The sequence below is a fragment of the Chrysemys picta genome, chromosome 4, assembly GCF_011386835.1.
Source record: "Chrysemys picta bellii isolate R12L10 chromosome 4, ASM1138683v2, whole genome shotgun sequence".
Classification (NCBI taxonomy): domain Eukaryota; kingdom Metazoa; phylum Chordata; order Testudines; family Emydidae; genus Chrysemys; species Chrysemys picta.
In genome coordinates this window covers 99,222,082-99,238,041 of record NC_088794.1, presented here as the reverse complement: position 1 = coordinate 99,238,041, position 15,960 = coordinate 99,222,082, and the positions used below count along the sequence as shown (strand labels likewise).

Below are 15,960 nucleotides of genomic sequence, written 5' to 3'. Positions count from 1 at the left end.
CCTGCACTTCAGTGTACATGTGTCATGCGGGGACTGCTAGGCTGGCCTGGGTGGGGTGGGGTTAGGGGTTCAGGGGGCCAAGTCGGCCTGGGGGATTAGCAGGGGGCCTGGCGCCAGCAGTAGGGGTTGGGCCTGCACTCACCGGCAGGAAGCGTACGTTGTATTTCTTTTTCTTGCTCGGCATCACGGGGCTCAGTCTCAGTCTCTGGCAGCAGCGACCCCAGCCTGCCCCACTCCACTGGTGCCCGGCATTGTGCGCCGCCACACCGGCCGCCAGTGCCCTAGCGCTGCCAGAACACACCAGTGCCTGGCTGACCGCATTCATTGCACTTCCGCCCCAGACCTCTCCCCTTTTCTGGGATCCCCCAGCACAGGGGGCCCCTTCGCCCCTAGCACAGGTGCCACCCTGTGACTCTCCATCGTCCCTCACCCCCCAGCACTGGTGTCCCCTCCCCACACCAGATTTCACCTATATAAAATGTTAAGGGGGGCCCATACAGGTTGATTTGCCCCCCACCTCCCTTGGGACAACCCTGCTTACTGCACGTGGGTCTTTTCTTTCCCAACCCTTGCAGCTTCACTGGACTCAGCAAGGTTCTACCAAAGAATGCAGGACTTATCTAAAATGTCAGATTTCGGTGCCAGAAACTCGGGCCTGGTCTACACTAGGAACTTACACTGGTATTGCCACATCTCAGTGGTGTGAAAAATCCACTGCTCTGAAAGGCATAGCTATACTGACCTAATATGCAGTGTAGACAGCATTAGATCAACTGAAGAATTCTTCCATCCATCTAACTACTACTTTGTGGGGAGGTGGATTACCTACACTGACTAGAAAACCCCTCATGTCAGCATAGGTAGTGTCTACACAGAAGCGCTACAGCGGGGCTGTAAGAACTTGCAGAGCTGGAATCTGGGACCAAGGGGATTCCGTGCTGCTGATGCCATTACATCTCCATGGGATGCTTAAGCTGAGCTCCCACATGAGGACCTAGTGAGGAAGTGCCACCCAGGAGGGCCTGAGTGGCAGCCCCTGGCAGTCCTATGATGGAAAACTGTCTGAGCAACAATGCAGACTGCCTGCCTGTCTCTGCTCCAGACCCTGCTTGCGATAGATCCTCGACTCTGGCTTCCAACTCTGGTTTGTCCTAGGCTTTGCTCTTCAATCGCTGTTTGTAACCTGGAGCCTGACCCTGAGCTCCTGGTAACCTGACCCTGCCTGCCTCCTGATGCCTGACTCTCGGTTTGCCCTCTTGGACTTTTAGCTCCCGGTACCTGACTTGGCCTGACTCCTGCTCCAACCACTAGTCTGACTGCCCTTGTTCCAGTTGTGACAGGCACAGCTACATGCTCCTGTAGTATTTGAAGTGTAGACATAAACTCCCAGACTTACAGTGTATCAGCTGCACAACTATTTAGGGTCTACCAAGATCCTCCCGCTACTGACTCCATGCCACAGGGTCATTTCCCTGAGGACCTTCAGCTGTCTTACTTACATGGACTTAGTTTTTAATCTCAAATCTTTGACTTAATATGAATACAAGATTAGGACATTTTTCATGTCACTTTTCCACAGACTGGAAGATTTAGATTCAATTTATTAAGTAACATTCTATCCTAAAGCCCAGTTTTATTGCACCTAGTGATTTAATGATACAAAAAACCTCAAAGAAATGGAGAGCTAGTGAGACTATGGCAACATTACCGGTCACTGGCAAGTGATGCCTGAGGTTTAAAGATCTGTGGAATTATTAGTATTTACAATCCATAACTGATATTATTTAGCTTCCAGTTTTGCAGCATTGGTTATTTAAGACAGCATACTAATGTATGTATATCAAACTCTCCAAACACTAAAATATGAACAAAAAGGTTTAAGAAAAATGTGCTTGCCTTTCTGAAAAAACTCTTCCAATTTATCCTTGAAGGGCTGGAGATGCTGTTCTGAAGATTCTTTGCAAACGACTCTCATCTGCTTTTCACAGGCTACAAATAAAAGCGCAAAGTTAGATACTTTAAAACTGAATATTTAACTGACAACTCTTAAATAACCCTATTATTTCAATAATTATATGCCTACTCATTTACTATTCAAACTTTATCAAGCACTGTATATTTCATAATGCATCTGCCTTGCTGAATCTAATAACTGCATTAAAGTTAAAAGTAGCCTCAGCCACAATTGCTGAAGTACTAGACAATCTTTTTTTAAATATAGGTTATATGCAGTAGAATTCAGCTTTTGTAATGACTGCTTGTAATGGGAGTGGGTTGGAAACTAAATTGAAGCCAGTATAGATCATGAAGTACTGGTATAATTTATTAATGTTTGGAAGGAACACCACTCCATCACAAATGGACCACCACAAACTGCCCCAACTGATGTCTGAGTTGTGTTAAGGAATAGTCCCATGAAGTATGCAGTACAGCAGTCTAACACGAAGGTAACAAAGATATGGATCACTGTGGTGAGGTCCACTTCCAGAAGAAGAGAATGCAACCTTCAGGTCAAATCTAAGTGGTAAAAGCATCTCTTGGCTACCGTTGCTTCCTCGGCATCCCAATATAGCTGCAGATCCAACAGGACTATCCAGGTTGCCAAATTAGTAACAAAAGGCAGCTAAACTCCACCAATCAAGGGAAGATTTTCTTAGTTTATTTTCGCAAAACCATGAGCATGATTTTAGTCTTATCTGGACTGAATGTCAACTGCCTTGCCCTCATCAAAATACCAACCCCAGCAAGATGTTGGATGAATTGGTAAACTGCTCTCACTGCATCTGATATAAAGAACTAAAACTGGTTGTCATCAACGTATTTCAGGCATCAAATCCCATGCCAGCTCACTGCCTCCATGAGGACCTTGTTATGACTAGAAAAAAAGGTTGAGTTTAGATTAGATTTTGCTAATACAAGCTAGCCAACCTTCATTGAAATTCAACCATGTTTCTTAGTGTAGGTTCATGGTCACCCATTTAACTTGAATTTAGCAGGTCAAGTTATAGCCTTGGTAGAAGCAAAGTGAACTTCTGCCTAATTATGATGCATCCATTGCCTAATTTACCAACTAATTTAGGGCCTGCTGCCATGTCGTTTCCTATAGAAGCCAAGTTAACTGCCACAGAATTTAGGTATTGCCCTAGGAAATCCTACTATATTTCTCAGAATTCTGAGATTCTAGATTATACTAAAGGTGAAATGAGACTGTCAGAAACCAATACTTGAAAATTTTGCAATTACCCATTGAACCAGTGCAAGCAGGAAATTGTTTTCTTTTTCTCACCTCTAAAAAATATAGTTTCCATGTGTTTAATTGGAATGGAAATTTATTTCACAACTAAACCAGAGGGTTACAATTTGATTTCATGAAACATATACACATTTAAATGGCAAGCCAGTCAGCTTCACTCCAGTTAATAATTCAGTTTATTCCAGTAAATTTAGTATCCCCCCCAAAGATGTGCAGGAGGGAGGGAAGAGTGTATAATTAACAATAAAGTTATCCTGTTAATAGATGTCACACATTTGAGGTTTGCAGCGCAGGGAAAGAAGTCAGCAGAAGGTTGAGAATACATGTATGCATTTTATTATACAACCAGTAGTATAGCATATAATACATTTGGACCACCAAGGCTGCCTTAACAAAGAAACCACTGAAACCATTTGTTTGAGTTTTTCTTGAACCGCCCCCCCCCTCAATATAGTCTATGTTAAAAAGAAAAATCCAATATGGCCAGAAAACTCTTTTCTTGACTTTTGTTGCTGCAGAAATATATTGAAAAGATATCTGCTTCCTTTTAAAAGTGTTGTATGATAATTAAACATTCTTCCATAGCTCAGCTATATAAAATTAGAATATGAAGTTATCAAATATTCATCTATAGCTGGGGAGGTCCTTCCTACTAAATAAACCACAGTCCTTATTTTTATGAACTATATTATACATTTATCTTTAACCTCAAATCTTGCATCTTGTGGCATGCAGAAACAATCCTGCACATATAAACAGTCCCACTGAAGTCAATGGGAATTTGCTTGTGCACATCTACTTGTTAAGACTGGGGTTTTAATTTGTTCATAACATATCTTGTTAAATAAAGACTCTTCTTATCTGCCTATCTATATACATGCCTTCAGAACAAGAAAAAACAAAAACAAAAAACAAAATCAGAATACAGATACAGCACGAACATTTTCTTCACAACATAAGCTTCTCGCCATTAAAAACTTGAACTATAGTTTTTACAATAATCATACATATATGATTGTAGAAATATATTGAATGAAACATTCACACACAATTTTTTCAACTCATATAAGCAGAATGAGGGTCCCAAAGTAACTCAGATAAATTGTAATATTTTATTTGTAGAATAGAGAGAAAAACTGGAAGAAAAAAAACCTCTATAAACAAAACGATTCTAAAAACTTTTTTAAAGTTCTCTTATTAAAGGTTGGCAGAAATTAGAAGCCACAATTTTGTGACTACTTTTCCTGTGTGTTTAAAAAAAAAGTCTAAAGAGAAAATGCCACATAAAATAAGTCTTAGAAATCATTCCAGGCAAATATGAAATGACAAAAATGTGACAGGGGAAGTACATATTTCAAGTTCTTGAGCTGAGATGTGGCTTGATTTTTAAGGCTTTGACAAAGAGCATTTGTATTAAAGGAAATTATTTTGAGGCAAACAAGAAAAAAATTATTATTACAAGTATTTCTTATGAGGTGGCATCAGGGCCCATTTTACATAGGCTAGAATGGAATCAAACACCACCTCTCCCAAAACAGGTAACATACATTATTATTTATAATTTTTGAATGCCCCAAAATATGCAAAGTGCCTCACTAATAAGAGATTCCCCGCAAAAATGGACCCCCCCAGAAGGTTTTACATTTTATGTTATCATTACTTAGGTATTGTCATATGTGATTTTTAAATGACCAAGATTGGGATATATTACTTTTTAATTTTTTTCAATTTACATTATTTTTTAATAGGGATTTTTATAGGGAAGACTAAAAAAATGTAAATAAATCAGGTGATGGGGTGAGGGAGGATGTGGCTAAGTGAAAGCAGTAGTGTATGGGGAATGGATAGGGTAGGTAGATGAATGGGAAGAATGGAGAAAATGCACTTGCAAGATGAGGGAAAGATTGGATGGAGAGATTAAGGAAGAGAAGAGGAGGATTAGGGTGGAGCAGACCAGACAGGTGGGGTTAGACAAAGTCATTGTTAATGAAGACTAGAATGCTGAGAGGACCAGTTTTCTGCTGAAGTCAAAGTGTGCATATACTCAATCACCCTGTAACAACCAGATTGAGAGGAGCATAAAGAACAAACAACAATTAGACCAAATGCCAGTGATTCCAAGGCCTGGAGTTAGTGGAAAGCCTGAAAAATATTCTCTCTAAAAGTGACCAATATTGTGCTCACATATAACTAGGCTTGAAAGGATTAGATTTTTATTGGTAAAGATCAGTAAATATGGATTTCACTGTAAATACACAGAATATTTCCATTGGTAATAACTGAAATTTAGGTAAAATTTGTTTAGGCAAAAACAAAAATGCTGCTTGAGATATTATTAGAGCTTGATTTAAGGATATTTACTTTGTATATTTTGACATGTGATATTGACAATTTGTGTTTTAGCAGTTATAAGGCTTTAACTTTTTGAATTTCAATGTATACTGTCATAACTTGTTTGACTTCCTTCGATTGTCTTACCCCCCATAATTTCCTGCAACTGTGATTACTTAAACTGAAAAAGATGAGAAAAAGTGCTTAAAAATAAACATCAATATTATCAGTCAAAATTATTTAAAAAAAATATTAAAAACTGAATTCTGCCAAGCCTATATATAATGGAATAAGAGCCCAGCAGCAAGTCTTGCCATTTCTAATACACTGTCTGTCCTTTGAACAGGGCCAGCTCCAGCTTTTTTGCCGCCCCAAGTGGCGAAGAAAAAGAAAAAAAGGTAAAACCGCGATCGGTGGCACTTTGGCGGCAGCTCTACCGCGCCGCTTCATTCTTCAGTGGCAATTCGGCGGCGGGTCCTTTGCTCCAAGAGGGACTGAGGGACCCGCCGCTGAATTGCCACCGAAGACGCAGACGTGCCGCCCCTTCCCATTGGCCGCCCCAAGCACCTGCTTCCTTTGCTGCTGCCTGGAGCCAGCCCTGCCTTTGAGTTCTCATGAGCTTCACCCTTAAGACAGAAAATTGAAACTCTCCTTCAGACAGCAGCTATCAGGCCAAGTCATAGAGGGAGAGGTTGTCTGACAGATAACTGTAGACTAAACTACTTAAGACTTCACGGATAAATATTTAGATGCACATGGATTTGCATGTAGAAGTTAACTGGCAGCCAATATGGATTATGGAGCACAGACATTTACATTTAGTGAAGCTTCTGAGATGAGCACCAAGAGTAGCCCCAAAAAAGGGCCTGTTGCAGAATTCTAGTTTTGAGTTAGCAAAGGCCTGGGCACTCATGATGAAGTCAGCATCTGTCAACAAGCGGTGTAATCCTAAATTCCTTTGGTCAGCAAAAGATGAAGGAAGGTGTTTATCAGCTGCTATACTGAATCCATATGCTATTTTATTTTATTTTTAAATTTAAGCAAAAGTAATGGGAGCTTTTAATGACATGCCAGTTTGCTTTAAAGTATGAGAAATATTTGTAAGGTGAGCCCACTGATTGTGCATGTATTTGGGACAATGTTGCCTACATCCTCATTAAGCCCCTGCATTCAATTATATAACCGATTCAGAATTTAGGTTACATGACTTAGCATTCTGTAGCTTCAGTCTATGAAGAAAAAAAATTACTTGTTCTAGCCAAAAAGAGGTGCATCTGAGCTTGGATTCCAGTTAATTATATTGAAAGAGGGATAAGGGTTTTTGTTCACTTCTTCAAGCTGGATATAAGACATGTTCTAAAGACTGGATCCTTCTGACTCTCAAGGCAGATGTGAAACGCTTGCCTCATTAATTGCCGGGGAGATAAAGCTTCATGTTTCATATTTTAAGCTCAATCTCTATCAGGGGTTAGGAGCCTTAATGAGACCAATTACTCCATATTTGCCAACCGTGAGGCATCTTGCACATTTTTCTGAAGCACATGGTGCTGGGCATAGGATACAAAACTAGATGGACCATGGGTCTGACCTAGTATGACAATTCCTATGTTCCTACATCTTTCTTTTGTAAGTTTAAATTGTTGAACAAACACCTTTCTCTCTCCTTTCTATATTTCCCTCTTAATGCTTCTTTTTCTTCCTTTGTTCTCTTCACTTGATTCATGGATTTTAATGCAGTGCATTTTTTAGTCTCTTCCCATATAATACTCAAATCCTGACAGTTATCTTCCCTTACCCCGAATATAATGTTTCATATAAATTAAAAGTTAACTTACCGGATTCCATATCCGACACTAGAGAAGTCACAACCTCTGTGCCTCACTTTGTGCTCTATATTTGCTATGATTTTTATTCATAGAGAACACAAGAAAAATAGTAACTTAAAAACCTTAATTTTTAAGAGTGGACTTTGATCTATGGCAGGCAGTTTTCATTCAATGTCCTTTTAGAAACACCATTTGTCGTTGCAAAAGTACTTGCATGTTTATTTAATGTATATTTTATTTCAAAGGATGTTAACACTTTTTAAAAAAATCTCTGCCCAGTTAAGTCAAACACATTAAAGAAATTACAAATGAAATGTGATGTTTTATCATTTATCTTAATTCTCTACACTACAAAAAAAGAAAAAAGAAAAAAAAGAAAAGAAAAGAAAAAAGAACTACAGTGCTCGCAATGCAAATCCATTAGTGATTTTGAAATAATGCCTCTCATACAGAGGGTGTTTCAATAGAAAGCATATCCTCTCGAAAGCAAAAATTATTTCAACAAGATTTAACCATAAATGACCATAATGAGATAAGCAGATCAGATTGATTATGAGGGAGACATGTACAAATCTTAAAAGGCAACAGAGCAACCTTTAAGATTCCAAGGAGGCTAATGGAAGAGTTACCAAAACATACCAAATGTACATTTCCTCCCTCACTAGCCAATTCCGAAGTGATGATCCAAGCAAATACACAAGTGTGTTAAGATAAACAACCTGTTTAGCATTACTCAGTGCAAACAGATGTAAGCTGTCAACTGTGCTAATAAACTTTTGGGACGTTTTCTTGATACACGTTGTGTATTAGTCACATTAACTGTAATAGGCTACTTTGAAAATTGTTTATTTCTAAATGAACTATTGCAAAAAAGAAAGTATGTGTGTAATGTAAGAACAAATGTTATTTGAAAACCCTAAAATTACAAACTGTTGGATGTACATTGTGCTTCACACTCCAAATCTTGGCCATGGAAATGGAAACCATTAGCAAAACATTAGAACAAAGCTGGAAACTGCTGATTATTAGTTTGCCACTGTCTTCAGTTTTAATGCAGTATTTGGCTCAGAAAGTTCTTAAAAATCCCCAATATAAGCTAAAATATTTATAAAGCTGAATGCCTCTCACTTAATGCCTATTGGGCAATAGTCTTTTAAACCTCCACAGACACTATAAATCTGCCAGAAGAATCATTGCCTATAAACAAACTTTCACGTAAAGAGCACTGCAATGTCAATCGGGCAGGAGTTGGTATTTTTTAAGCATCATTTTTAAAGTAAATGCAAAACCAGAAATAGTTCTGTGTTGATAATACTGAATAGCTGAACATTTACTTACCAGGACCCACCAGTAGCACTTATGGGAATCATCCTGACAGTGAACCCAAGTATTTAACGCCATGGATTCCTGTAAACCTGTCACTGATACTATCCCTCTTGAGTTATGTCACAGTGAAAGCTGCTAACAGCCACCACTGTTTGTATATCCCAATGTCTGCTCAGAGCCTGGTAGGTTATATTATCGTGGGATTGTTAAAGACGTGCTGCTTTCTTTTTCGCATTATAAGGCAGGCTTATTTTTGGACGGAGAATTACCGTTCTCTTTGGCCATCTTCCCTGGACTGACTTTCAGAATCACCCTTTCTTTTATATCAAGGAGCCTTTAAGTTATTTCCTAAAAGTCAAATTTAGCAGAACAAAACTAAAAGGACCCACTTCTGTACCATAAGGTCCATGTCTCTGCGAGGACCAGAATGGTTATTGACAGACTTTAGCTGCATTTTCCTTTAATCTATCAGAATATTAATAATGATGTTGAATTATTTTGATTTTGTATAAATGTTTTATAACTTCCTCAAGGTGAAGTTTGTTACCCTTGTCTTGCATGTAAATAACTTGCCAAATAACTTCAATATTAAGTCGGGAGTGGGAGGTCTGAATGAAGATGCATGTAGTTGCAGCTTTGGGTTACACTATTTATTTCCCACTATTTAGTTCTACAATATGTATCTACATATATTTATAATGCACCATTCTCTACTAGTATCTAGGTACCAAGTGGAGGAACTGCTTTGTTGCAGTCCTGGTAGATCTTTGCTCTCTGCTCCACTGGTAGGATTGTAAATAGTCTTTTTTCTAAGGAGGAGGTATAAGTGAGATGCAGGGATTTTGTGAAGATAAGGAAGTGTTTACCAGCCAGTCTGTTGCTATATCAATTGAGGAAAGACTTAAGAAATGAGTCTTGCACTGTACTCTAAAGGAAGCAAGACTTTGGCAGACTCTGAATGGGCATAGTGAATTACTGCTAGCATAATTTTAGTGGTGGATTTTCTTTGCATTTGCATCACTAATCAATAAACAAACATACATAGGGCCAGCCCATGGCTCAATTCTTAATACTAGGCTGACTGAGGTCTGAACATTCCAAGAAGCCCACATGCTCAGCCACTGGATGAAGAAAGAGACAGAACTAGTATCCTTATCTGACTGACTGCGGAGCCCTTTAACTAAATAGAAGGAAATGCAGCTAGCCCTTGTCAGCTGGAAAGTAGAGTTGAGTCACTTGAGACACAGAGACTTTGAGAATTTATAGGGGAGGGTCCATAGCTGAAGGCAACAGATGTTGGGGGTATTAACAGAACCTCTCAGGAGCGTTCCCATAAACATCTGTGTCTTATATGAAGGGCAGTTTAAAGGGACAAAAGAATAGACACACCTCAAATTTAAATTTGCTATTCACATTTGGGATGTCTTACCTATAAATGATTCACAAGGCTCTGATGAGAACAATGAGACTGTACAAAGTTGTTCTCAATTAGTAGAAGATCTATGCTCTTATGCATAATTATTTTTCTTACTACTGGACTGTTAACTTGCTTTCATAGACTGTTCAATGGGGAAAGTACTTGACTGTTAGCCACCAAACAAAATCCTAAATAGACAGAGCCTTGTCTGCTACAGAGCATTTTCCCCATGTGATTCTTCAACAACCACCATTTGAGGTGCTCGAGATATTAGTTCCCAGAGAGAGGGCTAGTGTCAGTGGTGGTTCTTGATGAGAGCTCTTGGCCTCTGGATAGTGCCTTGGTTGGCAGAAATTGGATTTGGTGACTTCCAGAATACCCTATAATAGTGTTTCTCAAACTGGAGTCCGCAGACCTCCAGGGTGTTTGTGGGCACCGCTGATCAACTCCTCCCCCTCCCTCCCAGCGCCTCCTACATGCTGAGGAACAGCTGTTCAGTGGCGTGCAGAAGGCGCTGGGAGGGAGGGAGAGGAGCAGAGATGGGGCGCACTCGGGGGAGGGGTCGTAAAGAGATGCAGTGGGGTGGGGCCTTGGGGGAAGGGGTGGAGTGAGCGTGAGGCCTGGGGATGAGCAGAGGGCTAAGGGGTCTGAAAAATTTTTAAAATCAAAATAGGGGTCCCCGGATTGCTAAAGTTGTGACCTTGTGAAGAAGGAGAATCCGGGGAACTACAGTCCGGTCAGCCTCACCTCAGACCCTGGAAAAATCATGGAGCAGGTCCTCAAGGAATCCATTTTGAAGTACTTGGAGGAGAGGAAGGTGACTAGGAACAGTCAACATGGATTCACCAAGGGCAAATCATGCCTGACCAACCTGATTGTTTTCTCTGTGAATATGGGGAAAGCGGTGAACGTGATATACCTCAGGGCCGCCCAGAGGATTCAGAGGTCCTGGGGCAAAGCAATTTGGGGGGCCCCTTCCATAAAAAAAAGTTGCAATACTATAGTAACATGCATTTGGAAATGTAAAAAATAACTAGTGAAATACATTAAAAAATTAATTTGTAATAATTTGAAAATACACTAAATACATTATTTAAAAACATTAAATGCTTTAATGGTATGTATACATTTGCAATTACATAATGGACTGTTGCTGGGTGATGGTGATGGTTGGTGCCAATGGGCTGTCGCTACCTGGGGGTGGTGCTGCTGTTGTCCAGGGCTGGATGGGGAGCTGGGCTCTGGGTTGCGAGTTGCCCGGCCCACAGGGGCTGGGCTCAGGGCTGTGGGGAGATGGGGTCAGGGGGGTGTCCAGCTCAGAGGGGCTGGGCTCGGAGCTGCGGGTCAGGGCTGTGGAGGGGATGGGGTTGGGGGGGGGTGCCCGGCTCAGAGGGGCTGGGCTTGGAGCTGGGGGTCAGGGCTGTGGGGGATGGGGTCGGGGGGTGCTCGGCCCCTTACCATGCCGCTTACCCCTCTCCTGGAGCCTCAGCGTGCTGCGTCCAGGAGCAGCCCCAGACGGTGCTGCAGCAGCGTGGTGTCTCCAGCGGGGCCTGAGTTCCCGCTGCTCGGCTGCAGCTCGCAGCCCTGCCCCCTTACCAGCTGAGATGCCTGGGAATGGGGGAAGACGGAGGCGGGGGGAGCCTCTGACATACTCATGGGGGGCCCCTGCAGGGCCCGGGATTGGAGCAAATTGCCCCACTTGCCTCCCCTGGGCGGCCCTGATATACCTTGACTTTAGCAAAGCTTTTGATATGGTCTCCCACAGTATTCTTGCCAGCAACTTAAAGAAGTATGGATTGGATGAATGGACTATAAGATGGATAGAAAGCTGGCTAGATTGTCAGGCTCAACGGGTAGTGATCAACGGCTCGATGTCTAGTTGGCAGCCGGTATCAAGTGGAGTGTCCCAGGGATCGGTCCTGGGGCTGGTTTTGTTCAACATCTCCATTAATGACCTGGATGATGGGATGGATTGCACCCTCAGCAAGTTTGTGGATGACACTAAGCTGGGGGAAGAGGTAGGTACACTGGAGGGTAGGGATAGGATCCAGAGTGACCTAGACAAATTGGAGGATTGGGCCAAAATAAATCTGATGAGGTTCAATAAGGACAAGTGCAGAGTCCTGCACTTAGGACAGAAGAATCCCATGCAGTGCTACAGGCTGGGGACTGGCTGGCTAAATGGCAGTTCTGCAGAAAAGGACCCGGGGATTACAGTGGATGAGAAGCTGGATATGAGGCAACAGTGTGCCCTTGTTGCCAAGAAGGATAACAGCATATTGGGCTGCATTAGTAGGAGCATTGCCAACAGATCAAGGGAAGTGATTATTCCCCTCTGTTCGGCACTGGTGAGGCCACATCTGGAGTATTGCGTCCAGTTTTGCGTCCCCCCACTACAGAATGTTTGTGGACAAATTGGAGAGAGTCCAGCGGAGGGCAATGAAAATGATTAGGGGACTGGGGCACATGATTTATAAGGAGAGGCTGAGGGAACTGAGCTTATTTAGTCTGCAGAAAAGAAGAGTGAGGGGGGATTTGATAGCAGCCTTCAACACCTGAAGGGGGGTTCCAAAAAGGATAGAGCTAGGCTGTTCTCGGTGGTGGCAGATGACAAACAAGAAGCAATGGTCTCAAATTGAAGTGGGGGAGGTCTCGGTTGTATATTAGGAAAAACTATTTCACTAGGAAGGTGGTGAAGCACTGGAAGGGATTACCTAGGGAGGTGGTGGAATCTCCATCCTTAGAGGTTTTTAAGGTGCAGCTTGACAAAGCCCTGGCTTATTAGATATTCTATTTTGGTTTCTTTTTTAGATTTACAACTGATGGGAAGTATTTTAGATTTTATAATGGCTTGTGATTCTCTTGTATGTAATGACGTGCTTAGAGATTAAGTCATACATTTATTAAATCAAAATAAACTAAAAATAAAATAATACCCTGTTTTGCTTTAAGAGACAGACAAAGCAAATCGACATCTTACATCTATTATTGTTGTATTTACTACCTTAAATCCCTTGTGATGAGATTGTTTCCCAAGCAAAAATCAAACCAAAAAAAAAGGTTGCTAGTAAAATCAAATATTTTTCACACCATAGCAACACGTCTTAGACTCTGGTTACTGTATTCAGTTTAAAACTGTAGTTTAGATTTAGTAAACACCATGACAAACATACCGCAAGGAAAGAATAGTTCATATAAATTAATGTAACAACTAGCAAAGCAAAACCTCATCATTTTTCCAGTCAGGTCCCAGTAAGTATAGACTATTAACTTCATTAGGACTTCACACAGGTGCAGGGGTCGGTGCTAGCAGAACCCAATAAATGATCAGAACCTCAGTCTTGTCTGATGTGTCGGAGCAGTATAGGAAAATTAGTATTATGGAACTGAACTGTCTGCCTAATTTAGACCATATATAACAACCATGTATAATGAATCAGGTACAGGGGTTCTCAGAAAAATCTTAATAAGGTGTGTTTGTGGATTGTGACAATGTATGTGGAAAAAGTTGATCTCCAATTTATTTCTGTAGGGATCTCTGACCTCCTGCATAATATCAGTAATTCTTCCATCAAACCCATAACTTCTGGTTGAGCTAAAACATATATCTTTTAGAAAGCCATACATTCCTGATTTTAAAAGACTTCGGGTGATAAAACTTCAACCACATCCAGTGGTAAGTTATTCTAATGATTAATTACCATCACTTTTAAAAGTTTGAACCTTATTTCTAGTCTATATTTGTCTAGCTTCAGCTTGTAGCCATGCTTAGCCCACAATACAATACACAGCCTCACTTACTGCTTACCCATGCCTCATTCACTTCACACTATCCAAACTCTATAGATGTTGAGTCTCCTATGTATTAAAGTGAAAATTCATTCAACTATCTTATGCAGAGCTGCGGAAATCTAACAGAATACCGAGAGATCATCCATTAATGAAAATTGCCAGTCATTGTATGTTTGCACACGTGCATAGTACCACTTGAACACTAGCAAACTTTTAGTTTTATTGTATAACAAAACACAGTGCACATGCACAAAGTTTATTTTTAAACCCCTATCTTGTACCTGCCAAATCAAAACTGTTGTTTGCAGTGTTGTTGTAGCAAGGCTGGTCCCAGGAAATTAGAGAGAAGAGGTGGGTGAAGTAATATCTTTTATTGGACCAAATTTTATGGGGGAAAAGCAAGCATTCAAGTTAAAACTGTTTTTAACTGGACTGCTGAAAGGCACATCTATGACCTAGTTTCTGTCACCTCCCGCTGACGCTTGAAAGCTATTCCCATAAAGGTCACAAGTTTTTTTTTTTTAATAGAAAAATACTGACATTTTTAACTCTTGAAAACAAAATCTTTCCTGCTCTAACTTTCCTCCAACATTGGCTTGCAGATCAAAAATGTAAATGTTTGGCAAAATAATAAGCATCTAAAAATGACCCTTTACAGTGAAAATAGTAGGAAAATCTTACCTATAGGTATATCAGTGTGTTCCACTCACAACATCTAAATAAACACCACATACATACAAGTGTTTTTGTTCCTCACCATCCATCCTGTATCTGCTTCTCAAAACTTTAATTTTAAACTATTTTAATTAAGAAGAAGAAATGATTTGATCTGACCCTGCCTGGAAAAGAACAATATAGCATATCTACTGATTCTGGATAAAATGTTCAAACATGTCTAAGTGACTTAGGATCCTAAGTCTCACTTCCAAAAGTGACTTAGGTACTTGAATTTCAATGAGACTTAAGTTAATCTACACCAGACCTGGAGGTGTGATTCTCAGCTCAGGTAGCTATACATGCTAGAGCTAGCACACTAAAAGTAGCAATGTAGCCACAGGGGCATGGGTAGCAGGATGGACTAACCACCCAAGTATGTACAAAGGGTGTTGGATGAGACTTAAATCAGGGTGATTAGCCCATTCTACCACCCACACAGCTGCAGCTATGCTGCTATTTTTAGTATGCTAATTCCATCAAAGCTGGCATGTGTACATCTACGAGAGCTGGAAATTACACCTCCAGCTCTGGTGTAGATGTACCCACTGTTTTCTAAGTGCCCAAACCACTTCTGAAAATGGGATTTAGACTCCTAAATCACTGATGTCCTTTTGAAAATTGTAACCATTGTTATCACAGGTTTCAGAGTAGCAGCCGTGTTAGTCTGTATCCACAAAAAGAACAGGAGTACTTGTGGCACCTTAGAGACTAACAAATTTATTAGAGCATAAGCTTTCATGGACTACAGCCCACTTCTTATCCAAAGAAGTGGGCTGTAGTCCACGAAAGCTTATGCTCTAATAAATTTGTTAGTCTCTAAGGTGCCACAAGTACTCCTGTTCTTTTCATTGTTATCATGTAACAGTCATCTTCCACTCATAACCATTTATTGGCTCACATTAAGTAAATTATTCAGAGAACTACTAAGGAGTATTTAGAAAGTCAGCATTCAAAATTGTTAGACATTAGAACCAAAAAATGCAGATTCCTGAGTCTTAGCCAATATTCCTTTTGTCAAATTAAGCAATTCCCAATGAAAGTCACTGGCTCCTTACCTTCTTCTAGGTATAATACAAGGTGTGGATAGTAATTTCAGGGTCTTGACCTTAGCTATTCAAAAATATCACATCATCCCTTCTTTAAATTAGAATTTCAGGTGGCAGGGCATTGTCATTGGAGGGAATTCAACTGTGAAATTCACATCCCCATTTGATCAAAAAAAGTTCAAGGCTGATGAGCTTTGTACCATGAGGTAATGCCCATATATGTACTCAAACATTAGCCCAAGAGTTAAAGGT

General features: G+C 40.6%; 1 protein-coding gene across 6 annotated transcripts in view; it reads right to left on the bottom strand.

The window, feature by feature from the left end:
• FMN1 (formin 1) overlaps window positions 1-15,960 on the bottom strand; it is a 393,438-nt gene that overhangs the window by 77,108 nt on the left and 300,370 nt on the right. For all 6 annotated transcript variants that reach the window (XM_065595382.1, XM_005309777.5, XM_008174656.4 and 3 more), the window contains one exon: window positions 1,897-1,989. In XM_065595382.1, coding sequence (XP_065451454.1) covers window positions 1,897-1,989 — 93 coding nt within the window. The remainder of the gene's footprint in view (window positions 1-1,896; window positions 1,990-15,960) is intronic.